Source organism: Larus michahellis, chromosome 3 (assembly GCF_964199755.1).
Source record: "Larus michahellis chromosome 3, bLarMic1.1, whole genome shotgun sequence".
In the NCBI taxonomy this organism is placed as follows: Eukaryota; Metazoa; Chordata; class Aves; order Charadriiformes; family Laridae; genus Larus; species Larus michahellis.
In genome coordinates, this window is record NC_133898.1 from 91,438,234 (window position 1) to 91,461,727 (window position 23,494).

At 37.8% G+C, this 23,494-nt stretch overlaps 1 protein-coding gene across 2 annotated transcripts in view; it reads left to right on the plus strand.

Moving 5' to 3' along the window:
- RNGTT (RNA guanylyltransferase and 5'-phosphatase) overlaps positions 1–23,494 on the plus strand; it is a 191,387-nt gene that overhangs the window by 111,909 nt on the left and 55,984 nt on the right. For both annotated transcript variants that reach the window (XM_074581166.1, XM_074581169.1), the window contains one exon: positions 14,538–14,638. In XM_074581166.1, coding sequence (XP_074437267.1) covers positions 14,538–14,638 — 101 coding nt within the window. The remainder of the gene's footprint in view (positions 1–14,537; positions 14,639–23,494) is intronic.

Below are 23,494 nucleotides of genomic sequence, written 5' to 3' on the forward strand. Positions count from 1 at the left end.
GTGCTGTGTTCAGTTCTGGGCCCCTCTGTACAAGAGGGACATGGAGGTGCCGGAGCGTGTCCAGAGGAGAGCTACCAGGCTGGTGAGGGGTCTGGAGACCAGGTCCTATGAGGAGAGGCTGAGGGAGCTGGGCATGTTTAGCTTGGAGAAGAGGAGGCTGAGGGGAGACCTCATTGCCCTCTACAGCTACCTGAAAGGAGGTTGGAGAGAGGTGGGTGTTGGCCTCTTCTCCCAGGTGAATAATGACAGGACCAGAGGAAATGGTCTGAAGTTGCGTCAGGGGAGGTTTAGATTAGATATTAGGAAGAATGACTTTACTGAAAGAGTGGTCAGGCACTGGAACAACCTGCCCAGGGAGGTGGTTGAGTCACCATCCCTAGAGGTGTGTAAGAAACGTCTAGATGTGGCACTTCAGGGCATGCTCTGAAGGGCAGAGATCGTAGGTTGTTTGTGGGGTGGTTTTGTTTTTTGGGTTTTTTTTGTGCGTGTGTGTATGGTTGGACTCGATGATCTCAAAGGTCCTTTCCAACCATGAAGTTTCTATGATTCTATGATCTTTTGACAGCAACTTCTGTATTTGTGAATTAAGAGGTAATGTCTTAAACAGCCCTCAGGAGATGAACTTGGATAGTCATGTTAAACATAAAATGGAAAGAGAATAAAACTTTAAAACTTGAAGTGTTATCAACTATAGGGTAGTTTTTAAAAGTTTATTGAGGAAAAAAATTGTAGATTTGGTCTTTTTCATGATACTAATTTCTATTTAATGCTGTTAGTGAGTTGTGAAACTTAGTTTGAAAGAAAATCTCATCTGGGGAAGTAAATACAATAGTATTCGGTAGTCATGCTGGCATCCTGCTGACAGATTAATGTTGTGGTTACACACTGAGGCCATCTTAGTTCAACTTAGTGACACAAAGTGAAATAAAGAGAATTAAATAAGCAACAGAAGGCAAATTGAAGCAACTTGTTTTTATTATTGAGTTAAGATTCCTGAAGACTTACACAGCACATATTTAAAATATGTTATAAATACTATATGGTGAAAAATAAGAAAATTACAAAATAATCAATAGCAATATAAAACTACGTTAAGTAACAGCCATGGGCCATCACCAGTTCCTTTGACCGAAGTGACTATAGCTCTGTTATTAGGACATCTCTTTTGTCACAAAGGTAGGAGCGTGTAGGTTTTCAACAGCTACCTTAATTTGCCAGAAGTAGAATTAGAACCATATTAGCCAACACTTTCAAGCCTTTTCCTTTTTGCTTCAGACCAAACGTTGAAGTTTCTAGTTCCAGATCATAACATTAAATGAAAGGACGAATACAAACAGAAGTGACCGAGAATAGGTTTCTGCTGCTTACAGTAATGTGCTTGGTGGGGGGAGGGAGGGGGGCGTGTGGGAAAAGAGTAATCAGTAATTTTATGGCTGCTACATTCTGATTGCTATAAACATGGATTTTTGGCTGTGAGCTGAACTTTATTTATCAAACATTAATAGGAATTAATATGTAAATGACATTAGTTATGAATAAAATTTCCTCATATTTTTGTCCTTGCTTAATGGAATATTGAGAAAAGCTATTAGTATAGTTATGAAACAAGATGTTTAATGAAGCCAGAGGTATGAAGCTAAATTAAAGTGCAAGAGAAGACATTTAGCCCAATAATTACCGAAGTAGTCCAATATAAATATTGCATTAACTTGAAGTTCATAGCCACCTTTGGAAAAAGCAATTGAAAAATATATCTTAAAATATTAACAGATTAATTTATGCATACAGGTTAACCTTCTAAACCTGATTTGCATTCAAATGTTAAAATCCTTAGTATGAAACATAATCTAACACTATTTAAATGAGTGCATATTAGTATGTTTTGCTTTTCAGACTGCTGTGGAACTTAAGCTTAATCTTTCAGAAGTCATTTAGATTAGAACCATTTTCTTTCTACTTCATATAGCTTCAAGTCACATTTTCATAAGAGACAAATTGTGGTACAATAATATTTTCACAATAAAAACTGCTGCTTCTGGCTAACCAGTACTAATGTATTATAAAATATCATTCCTATTTAGTCTTTTAACTCTCTAAAGGAAAAATTTCCAGAATAAACTAAAGTTATTGTGTCTTAGAACACATGTTAATTTTATTTTTTCTTTATTTTGCTTTTTAAAGTCGAGGAATGGAAGAATTGACACAAATCTGCTTGAGTAGACTAGACTAGACTAGAATATTTCAGTTGGCAGGGACCTACAACAATCATCTAGTCCAACTGTGTGACCACTTCAGGACTGACGAACAGTTAAAAAGCATGTTGTTAAGGGCATTGTCCAAATGCCTCTTAAACGCTGACAGGCTTGGGGCATCGACTGCCTCTCTAGGAAGGCTGTTCTAGTGTTTGACCACCCTTGGTTAAAAAAAAGATTCCTAATGTCAAGTCTAAACCTCCTCTGGCACCGTTTTGAACTGTTCCCATGACCCGTATCACTGAATTCCAGGGAGAAGAGCTCAGCACCTCCCTCTCCACGTTCCCTCTCCGGGAAGCTGTAGAGAGCCATGAGTTTGCCCCTCAGCCTCCTTTTCTCCAAGCCACACAAGCCTAAAGTCCTAAGCTGCTCCTCAAAGGACAGGCCTTCCAGCCGTTTCACCAGCTTTGTTGCCCTCCTCTGGATGCATTCAAGGACCTTCACATCCTTCTTAAATTGTGGGGCCCAGAACTGCACACAGTACTCAAGGAGTACATGGAGTTAAAGCAGCGTGGTGATTTCACTGTCAAGTAACGAGTTATTTAAAACTTTGTAACTAGGAGTTTGCTCTGTCATCTTTTTGGTTCAGTTGTGGACACTAAATGATTTGAGCATAGCCAAGGAACCTGTCTTTTCCCCATGTTATATGAGTTTTAGAAGTTATTGTCTACAAATTTTTTTTTATCATGTTTGGCATTCATTAACAACCTTATTTTCAAGCTCATCAAATATTTGTTGAACATCAGGATGTCTCTGCATTCTGATCAAATTACTGAACCTGACAAAAAGTTGATGTTTAGTGGGGACTGCAGCTCTTTGGTTGTCCGGGTGGTTTGAATCAGTAACTTAGAACACTAAGCGTTAAAAGCAGCATTCATTACTTTCTTTTATTTTTGTTTGAAAGAGTTTTTTCGAAAGGGAGGAATTTGCCTTTTTTGTCGTCATCTTTTAGATTAGGGTGTCATGACCATCTGTCCACAGTTAGACGCAGGTTGTGGTGGTTGAAGGACTTGATACAAGGTGTGTAAAGTGTTTGCATGATGTGGGAAAGTGTTTGGATCCTGTTTTGGAGTGGTACAAACTTTGCAGCCATTTTGAATTCTTATGTATTTTCCATTCAGCGTTTAGATTCTTCTATTTTCTCTCAACTATGAAAATGTCTTTCAAGAATGACAGGTGTTTGGAAAGTACTGGTGTTTAGTTTACTCTTAGCCTCATCGCTCTTAAGAGTACTTACAAACCGCATCTCCCTGTCTTTCCTTTATAAATGTACGGACAATTGACTCCTATTTACGAAAAACCTGCCTGCTTTAAAATTTCAAGAGTTTTATACAGAAATTGTCAAACATCTACAGGAAAGAAGTCAGTACTGGGTGCATTTGATTTGTTTTTCTAAAGAATAAAGGAATCCTAATCATGTTTGAGTCAGTGAGTGCCACTGAAGAGATTTCATTAAAGCACCTTTTTTTAGCGGAATCTCTACAGACAAGTTAAATGCAACACATCTTTCCCTTGCTGGCCTGCATTTATCAAAGTTCCATCTATTGCATTCATTGATAGAAACTTCTAAGATGCCTCTGAAATCTTCAGACTTTCCAAACTTGATCAACCAATATTGTTTATACTTCAGCTTTAGCATCTCATTGTTTTTCTGCCTTCTTATAATCATTTTGTCTTGCTTCTAAATGCATATTTTAAATGCCCAAGTATGTTTCTCAACCTGCGGAAATAATGAACACTTAAACATTCAATTCAATGCCAACTGCTTAATACAGCTTTGTAGGCTTGAAAGCCCTCCATATAAATAATTTTTCCTATGCAGTCAAAAACATGAGCTGTTTTTTTTTACTTTATAAAAGGTATTCTAGAAATCTAAATAAATTGTCTCAACTGGGTTCACAGGTATCAGACTCTTTGTTGATATGACTGAATTTCTCCAAACTAGTCTTGGAAAAAAAGCTTTCTCTCGGGAGCAGTCACAATTATGTTTTTCTTTGGAAACGATTTGAAAAGTTCTCATCCTTAACAATCACAGTCAGCTCACATTAGTTCCATTAGTTCTGACAAGGCTAAATAAAATTTTCTAAGCCGCAAAATTATGGTCTAGAAAGTGATTTCAATAGGGATTTTTTTCTTTACCTCTGTGATTTAGCTGTTCCTTTAGGAACCTGGTTCATAGACTTCGGATGTACATAAGGGATGGCCAAGTGGTACTTTGTGGGCAGTACAACGGTTGTCCAAGGAAGGAGATGCTGAGCAGGGGTGAGATGGGATGACAGTGATGATAGGGACAGTGATGGTTATTTCTAGCTACTTAAAGAGTGGAGCTGGGTGAAAACTAGTGTGGCCAGCGTCTATGGGGTGCCCAGGGACCATTTGCATGGTCAGACCCCAGTGAGAGAATTTCTTAGAGTTCACTTTCTGACTCTAAAGTATGTGGAATGTATTTGGCAGATCTTGACCTCTAGAAAAGATTTTGGTGTGGAATACATAATCAGTTTGGCCAGCTCTGGGATATTTTAAATAACAACCAAATGTGGTGGTTTAATGCAAGAGTAAACAATAATATTTTTCTCTTACTGTCTGATAATAGTTGGTCTTAGTAGGTAGTATTATCCTGGTGTTAATCCATTGATTTAGAGTAAACAATGGAAAATTTTAGTCACTTTTTCTGTCTTTGTAATCACGCACCCTGTCGTTTGAACCTGGAGGCTTTTACTCTTGGACCTTACTCTCCTTTGTCTCCTAGGTCATCAACATGCAAAGTAGCTTTCCCTGTCTGTATAATCAATAATCTTTGAAGCTGATTCACCGATCAGCAGTGATCACCACCGAACACCATAAATGCCATAGTGTACAACATAGTTTGCCTTCACCTCCAAACATATGAGTTAGGGATGAGTCCACTACTCTCAAAGCAGTCTTCTCAAATAACCTGTTTGCCTCAGACTTCAATAAAAAAATCTGGACTTTCTGCTCCTCAACCAGGGAGTGTTATAGGCCTGAGATCAGACTAGTATCTCTCTCTCTTCCAGTTCTCAGTGTCCTGCTCAATATAGAGCAAGAACAAGCATTAGTCATATTTACCCATCAATGACCGAGACAATTCTGGTGCCACGTTCCCTTTTGCCTAGTTTTTTACCAGGCAAAGAAAATAGAATACATGGGGAAGAACAGTGGAAGAGTTACAGATTAACTGCTGGTGGGATAACTTATTTCCTTAAGTAGAATTTAATGTCTTGTGCTTGAGTATTTTTTCTTCTTTTTCTTGTGACTGATAAAGTATGTTACAATGAGAGGTTTTAATGATAGGGTTTGGGGTTTTTTTAATGTGTTTATATTTATGGTCACTTTGTTACTATTTCTAACTTTTTCAGCAAACTCTATTTTCCCAAAAGATCAGTCGTGTAGACTAACCATTTGGTCTTATGATGGTGCCTGAATACAGCCAAATGTGGGCTGTGTATCCAGGAGCAAGTGTATTAAGTCCCAGATAAAGGCATGAATCTGAAAAGAATTATTTCAGCTAGTTATCAACACCTTTCAATGCAATGAAAAAGAATACAAAGTACATATACACTTTCTTTTGTGTACCGCTGTATAAATAAGCATTGAAAAGAATACTGGAACAGTAGGTTCGGTTCTGTTGCCTGAAATTACACTATGAAGATGTGTACATTAGCCAACTGGAAAATTACCCATGCAGTGAGACTCAGACTTAGTCATTTTATCTTAAAAAGGCAAGTAATTACATGGAGTGCTGGGCTTCAGTCTAAACTAAGGCATTAACAAGATTCAGCGTAGAAATAAGCATACCTTTTTAAGCACGAGTGTAATAAATGGCCATGGTAACCTCCCTTGATATATGTCGTGATTTCTTTCATCACTTGGTATCTTTCATAAAGGTGTGCTGTAATTTGAATACGAATTATAAGCTTGATATAAATATTATTGTTCAAGTTTCTGTGTCCTATATGCAACAGAGTTGACTCAATGAGCCCAGTAATGGTTTCCAGTTCTAAAAATCTATGAATATACAATTGAGTCAATGGTTGCCTTTCATCTTGTGGTTTCTTGATCCTTTGATGTGACTTATTCACATCATCTGTCAATAACGTTAGCAACTTCTGTTTCTTCGGCTCATCTCTCTATAAGCTCTAGCCTGAAATGATTTATTATAATCGATCCTTTTGGTTCTTTAAAATGATCCAGGGTCTGTAGTGCAAGAAAATAAAAACACATTTTAGGTAATCATTCTGTCTTTATGTTTACACAGCTGAATGCAAACTATTAGACTGGGTAGGGCAGCAGCTGCCCTATGGGTATTAAGAGGCCTCAGAATTAAGTAGAGCTCTTCAGAGAAAACATTCAACTATTGTGTGGAATAGGAAAGAAGAGCAGATTTGTTGTTGTTATAGGTTTGCAGTAGTTAACTTTTTCCTGTCAAGTGAAAGCTTTAGCATCATGTTGAATACAAAGTTGCTTGCAAAGGATTTAATTAAAACACAGAAGAATATAGGTAATGGAAATGGGTGGATTTTACAACAGAACAAATATTTCTTACTGTTTGTCAACCTGAAGCATTCTACAATGTTTTTAAAATGCTTTTAGTGTATTCATCCTGCAAAATAAGTCTAACTAAATATCAGGATACCATTTATGTAATGACAGAAGTTTCTTCTTGGCGTTAAAATATGAAATAGCAAGGTAACTTCTTTGAAACTTAAAATTATTGGAGATGTAAAGATTTAATATTTATATTTTATGTTCAAGGATACTTAATTGCAATTTATTGCATTTTCAGGGTGGTTAAATGCTAATGTAATTTGCAATGTGGCAACTTATGTTTGATGATTTAAAAGAACTCCAGTAGATTCGCAGTAGCCGTCTTGGTTAACCCCACCCCTCCTACCACGTCTGCCCTTACTCCCCAGTGGTACTCAACCTGCCGCACCTCTTGGGCAAGCCTGGTTATTCAAACAAATCTGCCCTGAGCCTTCTCTGCCCCTTTTTTTCAACCTTCTTTCTGAACTGGTGTATGCCTGCGGCTGCCAGTTTAGCAGCCGTCGGGATACCTTGCAGGGCTAGATCTGACCAGTTAACTCAGGGGAGATTACAGCTGACAGGTAGCAGCGTTGTGCTGTTCGGGAGAAAGGCAAGAAAATTTGCTGCGTTCCTGTTACTTGGAGGTGGAATGAGTGAGGGAAGATGAGGAAGAAATGTAAGGTGGCCTGTGTTAGGTGCTGCTGCACTTCAGGAAGATGGTATTTAATAAGGGTTAGGGAGGTAGAGCTGGTTGACGAGGCTTTATTAGGATAGTAAGGCACCCTTGTCAAGGAAATCTTCTCTTCCACTTCTTGATGAGGCACGAACTTCTCTCTTGGTCATCCCACCACTTCTTCCTTTTCAGTCGCTAGGAGAAATGAACCATTTGTTTTGTCTAGACTTTAGGCTGAAATTACTCAGTCTTCCAGGTGGGTGTCTTCATGGTGAGTCAACAACACCCCACAGCCCAGACTGCCTGCCCAGAATGCAGTCCCAGAAACCAACCCCACTCTTCCTCCTACAAAATACTAAGCAGCAAAGTCTATCCCATATAAAAGCAGCTGTTTGGAGTGAAACTTCATCCTCATTATGGGCCACTAACATCCCCGTTGCCCATGTTTTCAGCTTCCTACTGAACCACCCATTGAATTCAAATGCTGAGAAGACACATGGCCGTAGGCAAACCCAAAAGCTGTAGGGGAGGGATATCTGCAACTAGCAAGAAATGTGTCAGCAAAAGTTCAGATAACAGAACTTTCTTCTCTGAGGGCCAGCCTTTCTCTTGACTTGTAGGGAGAGGAAAAAAGAGTGGCCCCCTCTATGGGCAGCTGTGGAGGAAGGGGACAGCTAGATTTAATACTTTTGGGACAGGGCAGGGGATTGGGCTTCAACATGACCCAGCAACCCATCAGTTTGCCCTGCAGTGCTAAAATGGCCCACTAGAGTCTAACAAAAACCCCTACCTGTGGCTTGAATGGACCCACTTGAACCTACGGAGGTTATTGAGTTATGAGATTAGGAATCAATGCAATTCAGCAGTCTGAGATGGATGCCAGAGGATGTGCTTTGTGTTGGGCTGTGATGATTCTACATCCCAGGTTGTTGGATGTGCACATGAGTTTTAGGTTCATTATTGTGCTCTTGTCTGAAGTTCAAGATCTCCATAATAGGGGTACATTTGCCATGCTACTTCTGTTGTCCCTGGCCTTCATCCTCTTGAGCTAAGGTGATACTGATTGATAGTGCTCTTGTAAACGGCAGAACTCCTGAGGTTAGTAACGTCTTGATTCTGCCAGTTATTCTGCCGCTGGAGGAGCTCTCGGTCCACTAGCTCAATCTGACAAGTACCAAGTGGCCAAGGTCAATCTTCTAGGAGACTGTGGTGGTTGACACTGCTATTGGGAGAAGGCCTGACTGGAATGGAAGGTTGTGAAAATTAAAGGAATGATGAAAAGAAAGGGGCTGGGGTTCTGCCAGGAGAGAATGACCACAGAATGTAGGGCATTTTTAATAATAATAATAACACAACAAAGATATAAGAAATGTTGGGTAGATGCTGAGTGAATAGCAGAGTTATAAAACTTTGAGGGCTAGGGGTTCATAGCCAACCTGAAGGCGCTGACGCTGTTGTTTCTTTAAATAGCATTTCAATATATTGCAGGATGTCTTCACAGCTCAGGTTCATCTCTGCTAGGTAGGTGCTAGGGAGCACCACAATGGTACAGCCTTTGCCTTGGACTCTTGGACACTCGGTAGCGTTCATACTGTGGGGAGACGTGCATTAGGTGTGTTCCTGAATTGAACCTTCAAGTTTGGTTTTATGTAAATAGAACCCAAATTGCATGCACCAGAGCTGCACAGCTATCTCAACTAACGTGTACTGAGTAGGAACAACTGGGGGATTTACTTTGAAAGTACATTACTTTTGCAAACTAAAATGCTAGTGGAAGTGCACCCAATACAGCTGCTAACAGAACAAGCATTGAAAGAGAGATTACAACTTTGTAGAATAATTTAGGTTGGAAGGGACTCCAGGAGGTCATCCTTTAAAGCTATTTGAGAGAGTTTCTGATTTGATAATGTACATTTTTGATGTGGAGCTCCAATTTCTGTGGTTAGACGAGGCTGAAAGACTTCAGACTGAAGCATGAACTTTGTATTTGAGATGATATGGGGCCTGATATGATTTAGAAGTAGTCCTGTACATCCGTATTTGTCAGGAGGTGGTCGTGAGGATAGCATTGCTATGAATGCTATATTTAAAATGCTAGGGAGTAGTTTGATCTCAGACAGATTGCTTCACATTTTGTTTGGGAATTAGAATGTAGAATAACTTCAGGCAGAACAGGTCTGCAGTATGCAATGATTCATCTAAGGTGAAGTTTTCACATACGTAACAAGCAGAATTCTTGTTTGGTTCCAGCTCATATTTAAAGAAATCGATTTAGCACTTAACATTCAAACTCAAGAACTTACTACTGCTGTATCGTGCGTATGGACTCATCTGTCACAAAAATGAATCTCCTTCTTGGGGATTATTAATGTGGCCTTTGGTTAAATTCTCATTTTAAGCTAAATTTCTGTGAATTTCTGTCTTTTGTGGTAACAGAAGTAGTCTGGGGGCTGTATAACTTGTTCTTGATATGAGTTTTGAAGTCTGATTGCATATCTAAGTCTTTGCAACTGTTTCAGAAAGATAGGGGTAAATTACCTGTTACCTTTACCAGGTGCTCAGTGTTAACAATTCCGCTGTGAAGTGAGAGTGGTGTTATTTGACAATGGTCAAAACTAAGTGTAATAGTGCAAAGTGTATTTTTTTTATTGCCATTGCTTTCTAGGCAAGATCTCTTTGGCTGACTTGAAGTGTGGTAGATAAGTTTTTTCCTCAATTTTTTATTAATAGGACCAAAAGGTTAGCTGAGGTTTGTTTCACACTGTGCTGGTTCTAGAGGTAAAGGCAAGAGAGAGAACTCCATCGTAAAGAACAAATCCTCCCCCACTCTCCTTCAAGCAAGCCAGCCAATTAATTTTAAAATTAACACTGAGTCAAAATTGTGGATCCAGCGGTGCAATTACAGGTATGCAGATATATCCTGTCAAAACATTGCTTTTCATTACTGATCTTGGAATAGTTGTTCCTCTCTGTCATGAAGGTGGTTTCGTATTGACTTTTCGGAGGCTGTAACTTGTCAGTCTTGGAAAAAGACTTTGAAAAAATCCTGTAGTAGATTCTGTGTGGAATATATACTTTGGTTCCTACGCATGTGAGGGTAGAAAATACAATGTCAATTAAAAAAACTGAGGGTGGGGGCAGGTGTTATGGAAGATCAGACAAGGAGTAAGGGCTGTAAGCTTGATGTTTGTACTGGACAAAAGAGTAGAGACTATAATAAGGAATATAGTAGTTGATACCTGGGTAAACATGATGTAGTTGCAGAAAACTATGTGCTTTTTTGAAAGGAAGGTTATGCCTCTCTAGCCAAGGGATCAAAAATCATTTGAGTAAGGATTGCATGGTATTCCCCCCGCCAAGACTTCCAGAAAGGCTCTGTGAAAGTTTATAACAAAAACCTCTTGAAGTAACTAAAGCAGATGTGAGACAGGTTCTGTAAGACAGATGTGAGATGTGAAGTAACTAAAAGACAGGTTCTTGCATAGATAAGTAATTGGTTAAAAAGTAGGAGTCGGGGGATGGGGTACTGGTCAGTCCTCACCAGGGAGAGGATTCACCTGTACTGCCCATAAGCAAGCTGGAAAACAGGGTGAACTGTAAAGTGATGGGGTTTTGCTGGATCAGCAAGGGCTGGTGCTGATTGTGGAGAATTATAGTAAGCCCTTACAAGATTAGGTGGCTGAGAGATAAAACAGCACATCAACTTCAGTGTAGATAAATGTTGAGTGATATATGTGGAGAAAAAAATTGTAACTGCACATGTAAATTGATAGCCTCTGAGGTGAGTGTGTTTCCATGCACATGGAAGCAGATGAAACTATGAGTAGCACAGAAGCAATGGGGCTTGAGTGTTCAGCATCTCTCTTAATATGAGCCCTAGGCAGTGCAAGTCTTCGAAACCAACAAAAGCCGGTTCAAGAGAAACAAAAGGTGATGGTTTTTCTTGCAGTGGGGTCAGGCTGTGTGTGAGACACTGTGCTGCGGGCTGTAACAGTGGGTGGAAGTTTACAGGGTCTTACTGGGGAGCTACACAAGCTTGTGCAGGCAAAACTGAAAATCACTAAATACACAGGAATCACACTTGAATCACATCCACGTCAGGAAGACTCTGAGCTTGGAAACGGATAGTCCCTGAGAGAGTAGTAGTAGTAGAAAATATCATATATGATTGCCCTGTTTTTCACCTTCCCTGAGCATATGCTTTTTGGCTGCTGTCAGAGCCAGGATGCTAGAGCTCTAGTGAGGCCATTCTTGGGTTGTTATATAGATCAGATGCAGCTCTTCCTCCGGATTTCAGTGCTGTCACTCAGAGAGGTTCATTTATTCTTTTCGTGTTAATAAGAATTCATTTCCTAAAGAAGCATCTAGCATTTTCAGGGGTCTCGTTCCAGGCAGAAGCAGGACAGAGTCTGCAATCCTGAAAGAAGCCTTTGGTCCTCCCTTAAAGGCCTTTGTATTTTCTCACATTGCTCAGAAGAAGTCTTGGTCTTTAGTTTTCAAGATGGTGTATGTTTCAATCCTGTTGTTGTTTTCCCAGAAAGTAAGGCTTCTGTTTATGGTTGGGAGGAAATATTTAGGACTTGTGAATGCAGAAGCACTCCAAATTTACCTTTTGGACACAAAATATGGGGTGTTTTTTGATTGGGAATGGTATTTCCATACAAAAGAGACAATTTCCTCTGTCTTGAGGACTATTAGCCTCTCTTTATCTTCTCTTTAAATGAATAATATGTAAAAGTGTGGTTTGAAGCCATACATTAAACAAGCTGAGATTGCTGTCTAAAGTCAGTTAGACTGAGTCTAGTCATAATAGCTCATAAGGTCTCAAAAATATGACCTACTGCTGAAAAAGAAATTTATTACTTGAGTACATATTCATAAATACATCACTGTAAACACTACAGTAATCTTGCTCAGAAGATTATTGCAAGTCAATAAATTAGAAGCCATGTGACATAGAGGCTTAATACAAGATTTTAGGATTTATGTATGATTGACAAATGTCATTTTTATGGAATGGTTGAATACCTCAGTCATGCTAAAAGAGTGAAGAGCAACCATTAAGATGAATCTTCTGTTCCATACAGCAAAATTCATACCTGTTCCAGCAAATTCAGCTACTCAGCTCTACCATGTGTTCCTTCATACCTGCCGTAGCAGTTGTTTCATAAATTAAATTCTCACTGTCTGTGGAGAAATTTGTCACAAACGGAAGTGTTCACCGTAGTTCTTTGAATTAAGTAGTAAATACCCAGTAGTAGTAATTGTCTTTGGCCAAATTAGAAACAGCAGATGAGAAATAGCAACAAATAATGTCTTTGTGAACACTGCGTTTTGTCCTATTATTCCTGGGACAAATTTTATTACTAAAAGTTATATAGAATTTAATTTCATATTCTCTCTATATCAGATATAAGTACAAGAAAATGGCAGGAAAAGTTAACTGAAAAAGAAACTTCAGTGCCATCTACCTTTATCGTAATTCTCACGCTCAATGCACACAGTCAATTAAATATGTACTAAAATAATAAATTCTTTCTGTAAGATTGAATGTAGATACTTCAAAATATATTTAATTACATAATCCATATGTAAAAAAAGTATATATAAAAATGATGATCTGAAAAGCTTTACTTAGCATCATATTTTGTATATTCTGTTTTGTCTATTTAATATCAGTCAGTATGTATGGCATGAATGTTTTTAACACCATACTGATGATAGCAGATTTTTAGTTTGGGAAAGTAGAGGAGAAAACTAAGGAGCAAGATAAATTTCATTACTGTAAGAATTTAAAGATGAGATCACTGGAATGTTAAGATATTTCTGGTGAATGGAAAAAAGCCAGAGAAATGAGGGAAGGATTAGCGGGATGGTGGCAGCTAAAGGAATATTTCTTTACTGCTGAAACATTTTCTGGTTTTCGTAAATTGCTTAAACAATACCTTTTCATCAAGAAATTATAAGCAACATGTGCTGCATTTATTTTGGAAGGAATAACTTTCTGTTCTTAGGTCAGAAAACAGAAAATTCTTATCTGCCTTTGTCACTTTAGATCTGTTAGGTTTATTATGAGTAAATTTTGTGTTTTGCAAATATTTAACACAGCACGGGTGCAATGTGATGCTAGTGATCGTTGTGTTACCAAAAGACAGTGGACATTCTTGGTGTTTTTTTAGGTAAAATTGTATAAATTTTCTCATTGTGGATTAATAAGTATGTAACAACTGAAAATTCTCATTTTGTGCATCTGCAAATTACTCTTTTACTTTTGCCCTCTTCATGTTAATTCTGATTTTCTCCATCGCCATGAAAGATATTCTGGTAAGGAAATGGTTAGCAAGATGGCTCATGCTATTAGCTGAGGATCAACAAAATGGCAGCTCAGTAAATCAAAGTGGATGATAGAAGAGACCATGAGAAACCAAAGCTCTAATGAAAGAGAAAATTGCTCCTTGCAACTTTCAATTCAAATGTGTACCCTTTCTCTTAAGCAACGGATGTTCCCTTATTTATGTTCTTGTATGTCATGATGTACTTTAATCTTTAAGTAACTTAAATTCCATTGGTACTAAAGAACATGTTTCTGATGGGCCTTTCTGATAGTTGGCAGTGTGGCAACTACTGGCTTTTTCATGTTGTGTCAGCCAACAGAATGGATAACAAAAATATTGTTCATAAAATTGTTCAAAAATGTCAAGATTATCCTAAGTGTAGCTTTTATGCGTGTCCTATCAGTGTTTTCATTTGCTGCTGTGCTGTCTTATTTTCTTTCTTGAAATTTTCCTGTAGCTAGAGAGAGATAATGAAGTATGCTAATTTTTATTTCCATTCTCAGCTTTTTATTATATGCAATGGCTTGGCTACAGCGCTAAGCAGTTTTAAAAGGGAGCAGCAAATAAAGTAGTGAAGCACAACTACCTCAGTGGTAATGGAATTCATTGTTTCAGTGACTCAGTATTGTAATTCATTAGAGACAGCTAATATAGTCTGAAATGCTGAATTGTTACTTTTAAAACCAGTGAAAACCAATAAGCATAATTAAACTGCTTTTTAATATTCTTCAGAAATACAAGCCTGGTCGATGCGATGATATTTTGAAATGGAAGCCACCCAGCCTGAACTCTGTTGATTTTCGTCTAAAGATAACAAGAATTGGTGGAGAGGGGTATGTAATTTCTTCCTTTTTTAAATGTGAATGTCCCTTAGCAGTTAATCTCTCCTCTGATATTTCTTGACATTTCCTGGGGCTAAGCCTTTCTGTATTCTGTAGAATTTGTTCATTCAAATTATAGGCAACTGTTGTAATCAGTGTTGTACTGAAAACAATGGCAGATATTTATAATGTAAATTTGCTCATTCTTAAACTAAGTTTCATAACATTTCTAAAAAAAGTCCTTTTTGGATTTGGCACTACCCCTTATGTTTTTAGAAAATAGGCAGGCTGTATTAGCTTAAGTTCTTTTATAAAATAACTATTTTTCATTGGTTTTATGCAAAACAATAACAACTTAAGCTTTCTTCCATTTTAGAATAACTGCACAATGTTTTTCTTAAAGAAAAACATGACTCGACATTTTGACTTGATAGATATTCTTTGATATTTCCTTTAAAACCATTAAAATCTTAATCAAAACCAGTGAGTTCAAATGGCAGAGGACGTGTGAATCTTTACATCAGTTCAACATACTATTGGCTTACTTCAGTCACTGCGCATATTAAATAAGGGTGATTTCCATGTTCAATTGTGCCAGGGAGGGCAAGGGGAAGATTGAGTCACTAGATTAAAGCTTGCTTTGGAAAAGATTTTGTTTAAAACGAAGTTAATTGATTTTTAGGTTGCTTAATGTTTTAACATCTGGGACTCATTTCAACTGTCAGTTTGAAATACTGACATTTAGCTTTTCTTTTTCTTGGTGCCACGGGCAACTCAATATGATTAAACAATTAATTCATATATTGCTTACGTATTCCACAGTGCTAATAATGGCCCATCTAACTTTTAAACATTTGCGTGTCATGTTAATGAATATATTTGATGAATAGAGAGTCTCTTAAGGATATGGGATTTATTCTGCAAAATGTACTCAACTCTAAGCGTTTCATGAGGTCAGAATTATCTATTCAGATTTTTGTATTTGAAAATGCAATGTTATGTAAAAAAAAAATAAAATTAAAAATTACCCATTATTTGATAGGAAGGTTATTTTTAGTATGGTATTCTTATGACTTCTGCTGAAGTTTATAAAGGTACAGTAGTAGCCTGTGATTCAGAAGCAAAACACAACAGATTTTTCATTTCACATTAAAAAAGGAGTTTCTGCTTGATTAGTTATCACCGATTTCAAATACAAAACTGTCAGTGCTATATATTACATCATAGATTATTTGATCGGAACATAAAAAGGTTATAAAATATGAGCCAGCAAAAAACTGTTTCTTAAAAGTTGGGCAGTTAGTAGCAAGTTATTAAAGAATGGTGGATCCATTGTGGAACTGGAAACACTTTCTAACATTTAGAAAAGTTCTACTATATTCCAGCTATGTGAAAATAAGTGTGTTGCTCATATTGTGGAAATAATTGTCTGAATTAGTTTGTAAATACTGTAATACTTAAATATGTTAATGTTTATGTTCCTCTCACACGCAGAAGAAAAACATAACGCTACCAATCTGACATTTGATAAATAAAGTACAATTCTTCCAGATATGTTTTACTTCAACTCACATGACAGTTGACTGCTATTAGTAACATAAGTGCATTCATCCAACAAAAAGAAAAGTTAATGAAGTACTGAGTGGAAAATAATAATTTGCCATTGTTAGGAGAGAGGTATTTATGTTAAGTAATGACCTATGAAACAGTAGCTTCTGCCCAGTTAAACACAAACAATGAATGAAATACTCCATGTTTAACTGCTTCAGTTGTTAATTTGAGTATCCAATTTATCGCTTGGTAAAATCTGAACTCATTTGTGAAAACATCAGAATTATACTGATTTTGAAGTTATTGACTAGAGTTTTAAAAGAAGCATCTTTAATTTTGGACTGTAAAAAGGCAGTTCCTGAGTTCTGAGCGCTACCATAATAAAATGGTTGATTTCTGGTATAACTAAAAATTCTGTTTTGATGAACTGAATGTCTTGCTCCTGGCAATTTTAACGTGACAATGTTAGACTTCCTGCCTCCCCCAACATTTATCAATGTTAAAAGCAAACATTGATATTCATTTCAACCTTTTAGGTTAAAAAAAAAGTTTCCTTCTTCAGTAATCCAAAGAGAAATCTGGCATGCATTTGGCAGCAGAGTAATACAGATGTGGTTAAAGTACTGTTATAGAATTCGTGTGTTGTTTTTGTAAAGTTAAGCAAGAATATTTATGGAAACAGAAGGTATGCCTTTGTATTGATCCGTTACTGACAAATGAGGAGCCAAAGTCAAAGTATCGATCTCAAATACTTGACAGCTTGAAACAATGGGAATGGGGATTGTCTGTAATTTCCAGGTCCTCTGTTCTGATTTACAGGCTCATCTTTAAATCTTGAAACGCAGGCATATCTAAACCTGTGCTACAAGTGTGTGTGATTTTATCACAGTTTGCAGCCCAGCCAGTAGTGATACAGGCTGAGTCCGTATCACAAAACTCCAGCCATGCAGCCCTTGTATTTAATAGTTCCCTATTCACTTAAATAGTGAAAAAAGCATACAGGAGCATTATTTATTCAGTAGCATGAGATTAGAGCACTGTCAGCTGTTGGACATGTCTTTTGGATGGCATAAGTAATTGAGATCCTGAACAATTGTAAACAGTCTTGTGCATTTTTCGTATGAATAACGGTGTTACCTCCTGGGAGTTTGCCAGATTTTAGTCAGTATGATTATTTTCCATCTACCTAAAATTCCCCTGTGCTTTCAGTTGTACATTTCCATCCATAGATCAGTCTGCAATAGTAACATTAACTGCAAAATAGCTGCTGTGTTTCACCCCAGATGTAGTTCAGTTACGGATGAATGACCAGTTGTTTTTATCTAGGGTTCTGTTATTTCACTGTTGATATCAGAGGGGGTTTTGCCATTGAATTCGGCAGAAGGATTGGGCTTATTATCTATGAAGTACTTTTAGAATATGCTTCCCTACAAAGATGAAGAATGCATAACAAAGAATAAACATAAAGAAAAAAAAATGTACTGGTGCATCCCAAAGAAAGGCAGGGTTTCTGTAACCTCAGTGACCTAATCCTGACACTCCTTTTCAGTGCACATATTTGAAAGAAATTGCATTATTGCACCTTAGTGAATTGCATCTTATCAGCTGAGCCATGGTAATTGTCCCCTGTGTATTGTCATAGTCCAGCCTGTCCAAGCATCGGGATGATGGTTAGATTAACTCTTTTCATGTTGTGTTTGCAAGAATTCCAGTTTATGCTCTCTCTCAATCTCTTCTCATAGCTTCAATATAGTTACTTTTATTATAAAAAAACCCAAACCAAACCCAAACCAACGAATGAACAAACAAAACAACAACCAACAATTTATTAAATCAGCTAAACAAAAGAGTTCTTTTTGTTTATGTCTGGTGAAACACAGTAGTTGAACTGAAAAACTCTCACATTATGTGTGCTTGAAAGAGGTAGACCCACGTCCCAGCACTTCTCTGTCATTTCAGGGTTACTAAAATAAAGGTCTCACATCAGCAGTGCGGAGTGGAGCCCTTTGATCATATAACAGTACCTTGTATTTTTCCTAAGTTATGATGATACTCATAGGGAAAAAAAAGTTTGGAATCTGAAGTAGACATGAACTCTGTAGAATCATAGAATTATTTAGGTTGGAAAAGACCCTTGAGATCATCGAGTCCAACCATCAACCCCACTCTACAAAGTTCTCCCCTACACCATATCCCCCAGTACCACATCTAAACGACTCTTAAACACATTCAGGGATGGTGACTCCACCACCTCCCTGGGCAGCCTATTCCGGTGTCTGACCACTCTTTCTGTGAAGAATTTTTTCCTAATGTCCAGCCTAAACCTACCCTGCTGCAGCTTGAACCCATTCCTTCTTGTTCTATCGCTAATTACCTGTGAGGAGAGACCAGCACCAACCTCTCTACAATGTCCTTTCAAGTAGTTTGTTAGTAGCAAGCCTATATTGTTGGGTTTTTTTAATTTATTATATCCATGATTAACTAGACCACATGGAAAAAAAACCAAATTGTGTTTAGGCAAAGTTCGGTTTAGCGCAGGCATTGTCAAGTAATAAAAAATGGGAGGTAAAAGATTAGTCATGCTGACTATATATATGATTCCAAATGACCTCAAGTTAGACGACCTTATCAGAAGAGAACGCGGAGGATATTTAATTGCTGTGTGCAATATCTCACTTATATTACAGAGAAGGCTGTAAGTCTGTTGTTAAACAGTAGAGATGCTTTTCCCTCAAATATCTGACTCTAAGAATATTTCTTAAAAAAAAAAAAAAAATCCAAAAAACCCAAACCAACTCTGAGACTTATTTAAATGTCACAAATATCAGCTGGAAATGTCTAAATAGTGCCAGATTTGTGGTAGCTTCCAAAACCAGAATTTCTTAAATATCCGTGCTTCCTTTAACAGTTTTTTAATTAGCCTGTGCAAGTCCTTTAATTTTATCTGAATCAGACATGCTAAAATCAAATTACAGGCAAGGCTTTGGTTTTATTGGCTTTGAATTAATTTCTTACTGGGTCAATTTGATACCATTTCAAATCATGGAATAATATACATTTTATACAGAACCTTGAAGTACTGGAAAGAATCAAGAATTTTACTCATCTTCTAAGAAAGAAATAGAAATAAAGGCTCGTTTCTTTAAAAAAATAGTAATCTGAAGTAGACATGAACTCTTTGTTAGTAACAAGTCTGTATTGTTGTTTTTTTTTAATTATATCCATGATGAGGTAGATCACATTAAGGAAATAAAAGAAGCAAATGGTGTTGAGGCAAAGTTCTGTTTAGCTTGGGCGTTGTCAAGTAATGAAAAATGGGAGATAAAGTACAATACATTCAAGGACAGTGGGGCTGCAAATCTTGACAGCAGGGACTTAAAATCTTGGATATATTGGTAATTACAAATAAACAACCAGAAAGAAATATCATGACTACAGGCAAGTGAATGTTTTCCTTTTGTTAGATGTGATGTTGTCCTTTTTCTTCTGTAAATTAGAAGGAGCTTTGGGGGAAGAAGCTGCAACAGGTTCAAAATAACCGTGGTGTTCTTGATTTGCTCTCGTATAGCTATGTTGTCTGTCATAGGGTGGCTTATCTGTTTTATAAGCTAGTCTTCCTCTCTCTTCTGCTTTGAAAAATAATTGGTAACTGGCTGAAAAAACGTGGAAGTTAATTGAATCAGCTAAGATCTGCAGAACTGACATGGCTGTTTGGCCCGTGTTTTGTTGCTCCCTCCTCTCTTTCCATTCCCCCGTTTAAGTGATCCACAAAATGTCGGTTTGGGCCGTGAACTCTTTGCCTTCTCACCTGTTTGCAGAATGCTTGTTATCAAAGAGCACGAAGTTGCTGTCACGTGTGCCATCCCTCACAGAACAGGAGCTTTACAAATAATACCCTGGTGATAGAAACAATAATCCCGTATTCCTTTGGCCTCCGAAGATCACAGTCAAGTTTGGGGCTGCATTTCTGTTGGGTACAGTGGAGTTATGAGGCAGAACGCAGATGATGTCACACAGCAATTACAGAACAAATAAGGACAAGATGTTGCAAATAGATGCAAAGATGCACAGTGTTGGGATGACAGCAGGAGTGGTGCAGGTTGGAATATATTATCTGCATTTATGGCTGTACTGTTGTTAAAGGAAGCATGTGCTTCGAAGTTGCTTGCCTTTTATGGAATGTAAGAGTTGCAAACCAAGGAAAGGAGTAATTTGGTTAGCTGTTAACCTTCAGGCGTTCAGTTGTTTCCACAGTAGGTCTTACTAGTTCTGAAGAAGTGCAGGGGGCAGGGTTGTGCAAACTGACGGAGAGAGGATTTTACTTGTAGAAGGAGCAGTGTGGTGGCACGGGAAGGACAAGCACAAATATTACCATGGCAGAAATATGCACGCGCAACTGCCACCATTGACACTGTGATGGAAACTAGTAGACAGACAGTTTACCTCGGTACTATGTTGTTAAGTATTTATGAAATATTCTTCGTAACACTTCAGCTTTTAAAACCTATTTTCAAAGTAAGGCTTTGAATCTAACCTCTTTTTATGCTCTGGTACACTGAACATAGTGTTGTACCTTCCACAACTAATACTCAGGATGCTCTTGGAATTTCTAATGTTGGATTTCAAAAATGAACTCAGACTCATCTTTTTATATGTTCAAGTGGCAGCCTGGGGCAATCTCCATCTGTCAGATAATTATTCTACTTTAGCTACTCATTTATCCAGATTTTTAAAACCTTTGCCTCATATCATCCTAAAATTATCTATATGCTTGCAAAATGGAATGTAAATGTAGCCTTGTATGTTTTATAGACCCTATTGCTTTTTCTTGAGCTAGCTGCCGCCTTAAAGCAGTCTTTCCGGTTACTCATGTCAGCTATCATAACGATTATCCACTCTGTTAAAGATCCATTTCTATCTGTAAGCGAGATCAAGAAAAGCTCGCAAAGACCATATGCCTCTAACATTTTCTTATCTCCTATGCACTTCTCTGCCCTATTTTACATTTGGATAGATATTTGATTCCTATTTGGCCATGTAGCTTAGATTTCTTGCTTCTTGTGAATATGGAAATTGAAGGCTGATGCCGTCCCCAGCTAAACAACTGTAAGGTGGTAGAATCCAAAAGAGGAGTGAGAGAAGCAGGCAGTGGAAATGTAATCTCAGGCTTCAGGATAGCTGGCTTTGGCTTGTTCAAGGAACAGGTTGGTAGTCTCTCACGGCAGGTCCCCTAAAGCGCAGAGAGGCCCAGGAGAGCTGGTTGATCTTCGAGGACAGCCTCCTCAAAATGGACAAGGACACACAATTTTCCAGCGTGCAGGTAGGCAAGCAGGTACGGCAGAGAGCTGGCGTGCTTGAATGGGGAATTCCTGAGTCAACTCACACAAACAGTGAAGTGTATGGAAGATGTAAACAGGGACAGGCCTCTGTGGAGAACATTAAAAAAACAGTGTTTGGGTGGAGAGAGAAGGAATTAGGAAAGCCAAAACTCAGCTTGAGTTGAAGATAAGTGAAGGACTTTTACAGGTACCTTTGTAACAAAAGGAAGACTAAAGAAAATTGGGTGCTGCTGATGCGGCAGGAGATGTCATGAGAAAAGATATGAGAAGGGCTGAGGTATGCAGTGCCTCTTTTCCTTTGGTCTTGACTGGCAAGGTCTACTCTTAGGCCTCTCAGATCCCTGAACCTCGTGGCAGAGAGCAGGGAAATGAATTGTTACCAACAGGGGAGGAAGTTCAAGTTAGGGACTACGTAAGCAAACTGGACCTCAGGCTACTGGAGGGCAAAGTTTTGAAACTGGGGCAGCAATTAGCCCTTGCGGCAAAGGCGGCCAGCTGATAACTGGACCACAGGTGGAGGGGATGATTCTTCACTTCTATTCAGCATTTGTTAGACTGCATCTGGACTGCTGTGTCTAGTTGTGGGCTTCCCAGTATGAGAAAGACGTAGGTGCACTGGAGCAAGTCCAGTGGAAGGCCACCAAGACAGTAAGGGAATTGGAGAACATGACATACAAAGAGTGGCTGAGAGAACTGCGTTTGTTCAGGCTGCGGAAGAGAAGGCTGTGTAATACTTTACTGCTGTTTACGACTTCCTAATGGCAAGTTATAGAGAAGATGGAGCCAGGCTGCTCAGAGATGCATGTTGAAAGAATGAAAAGCAAAGGACCCAAACTGTAGAAGGACAGGAGGAGAAACTGTGTGAAAAGGTCAAATGCTGTAGTAGGCAGGCAAGTTGTAGAATCTTGGAGAGATTGGAGAGCCTTTGGAGATATTCAGAAGTTGGATGGATATGGCTTTGAGCAACCTGATATAACTTGGAAGCTGACCCTGTTTTGACCATGAGGCAGGTGACCTGTGAAGATCCTTTCCAATCAGAGTTATTCTATGCTTGCCTGTAGACCAGATGTTAAATATTTTGCAAATAATATGGAGCTGTTAGACATTTAATTACTAAATATTTTAAAACATTTTTGTTTTTCTTTCTCCGTGCTTTCTTTACTTTATATAGAGATTTTTCAGAATACTTACTGTACCTACATTTAATTTACAAATTGTGGGGTTGTCCTTTTAGTGAAGATTTTTGAGTTGCAAAGTAAAATAACATGCATTTTTTATTAAGAGGAATTTGACATTGTTCTTTGTTATGTGCTCTAAAGGTTTGCCAGATGAATAATTTAAAAACTGTCTAATTCAAGTAGAGTAAATGTTCATCTTCCTTTTGCTATAGCTTGAACAATAGATATGCTGCTCTCAGACTTACTGAAATTCAGTTGTGAACATATTTTTTCCTTTTCCACCAATATAAATTAACTTTTTAAATTATAGGAGTTATTAGTTGAGTATTCTTGAACATCCCATTCAAAGTGTTTTTAATGGATTTTATAAATTGATATGAGCTTCTTTGAACTGCATTTTTGCATGTAGTAACTATTTGGTCTCCTTCAGACAAGTTTTTGCTGTATTTTGTGAGTATGCTATAAAGGATAACGTAATTCAGAATATTTTTATTTGCATTAATTGCCTACAGTATGATTTAATATTCAGTTATTTGGTGGGGTTTTTTTTAATTTGTTGCTTAATGAGTTTTTATTGTCTGTTTTCTTGAGTTTTCAGATTGGTACATTAAAACGATGTTTGGAAAAGAGCGTTAGTATAGGATTATTAGAGATCTGAATATTAAGTGTTTTTCTGTCATGTTTGGAATTAAAGAAACATGTATTTAAGGAAAAAAAAACTTCAGCTCAGATGAATTCCTTGCATGCTGTGGTGTATTTCAAAGAAGAATAAAGCAAACGAAGAGGAGAAAAAATTATCA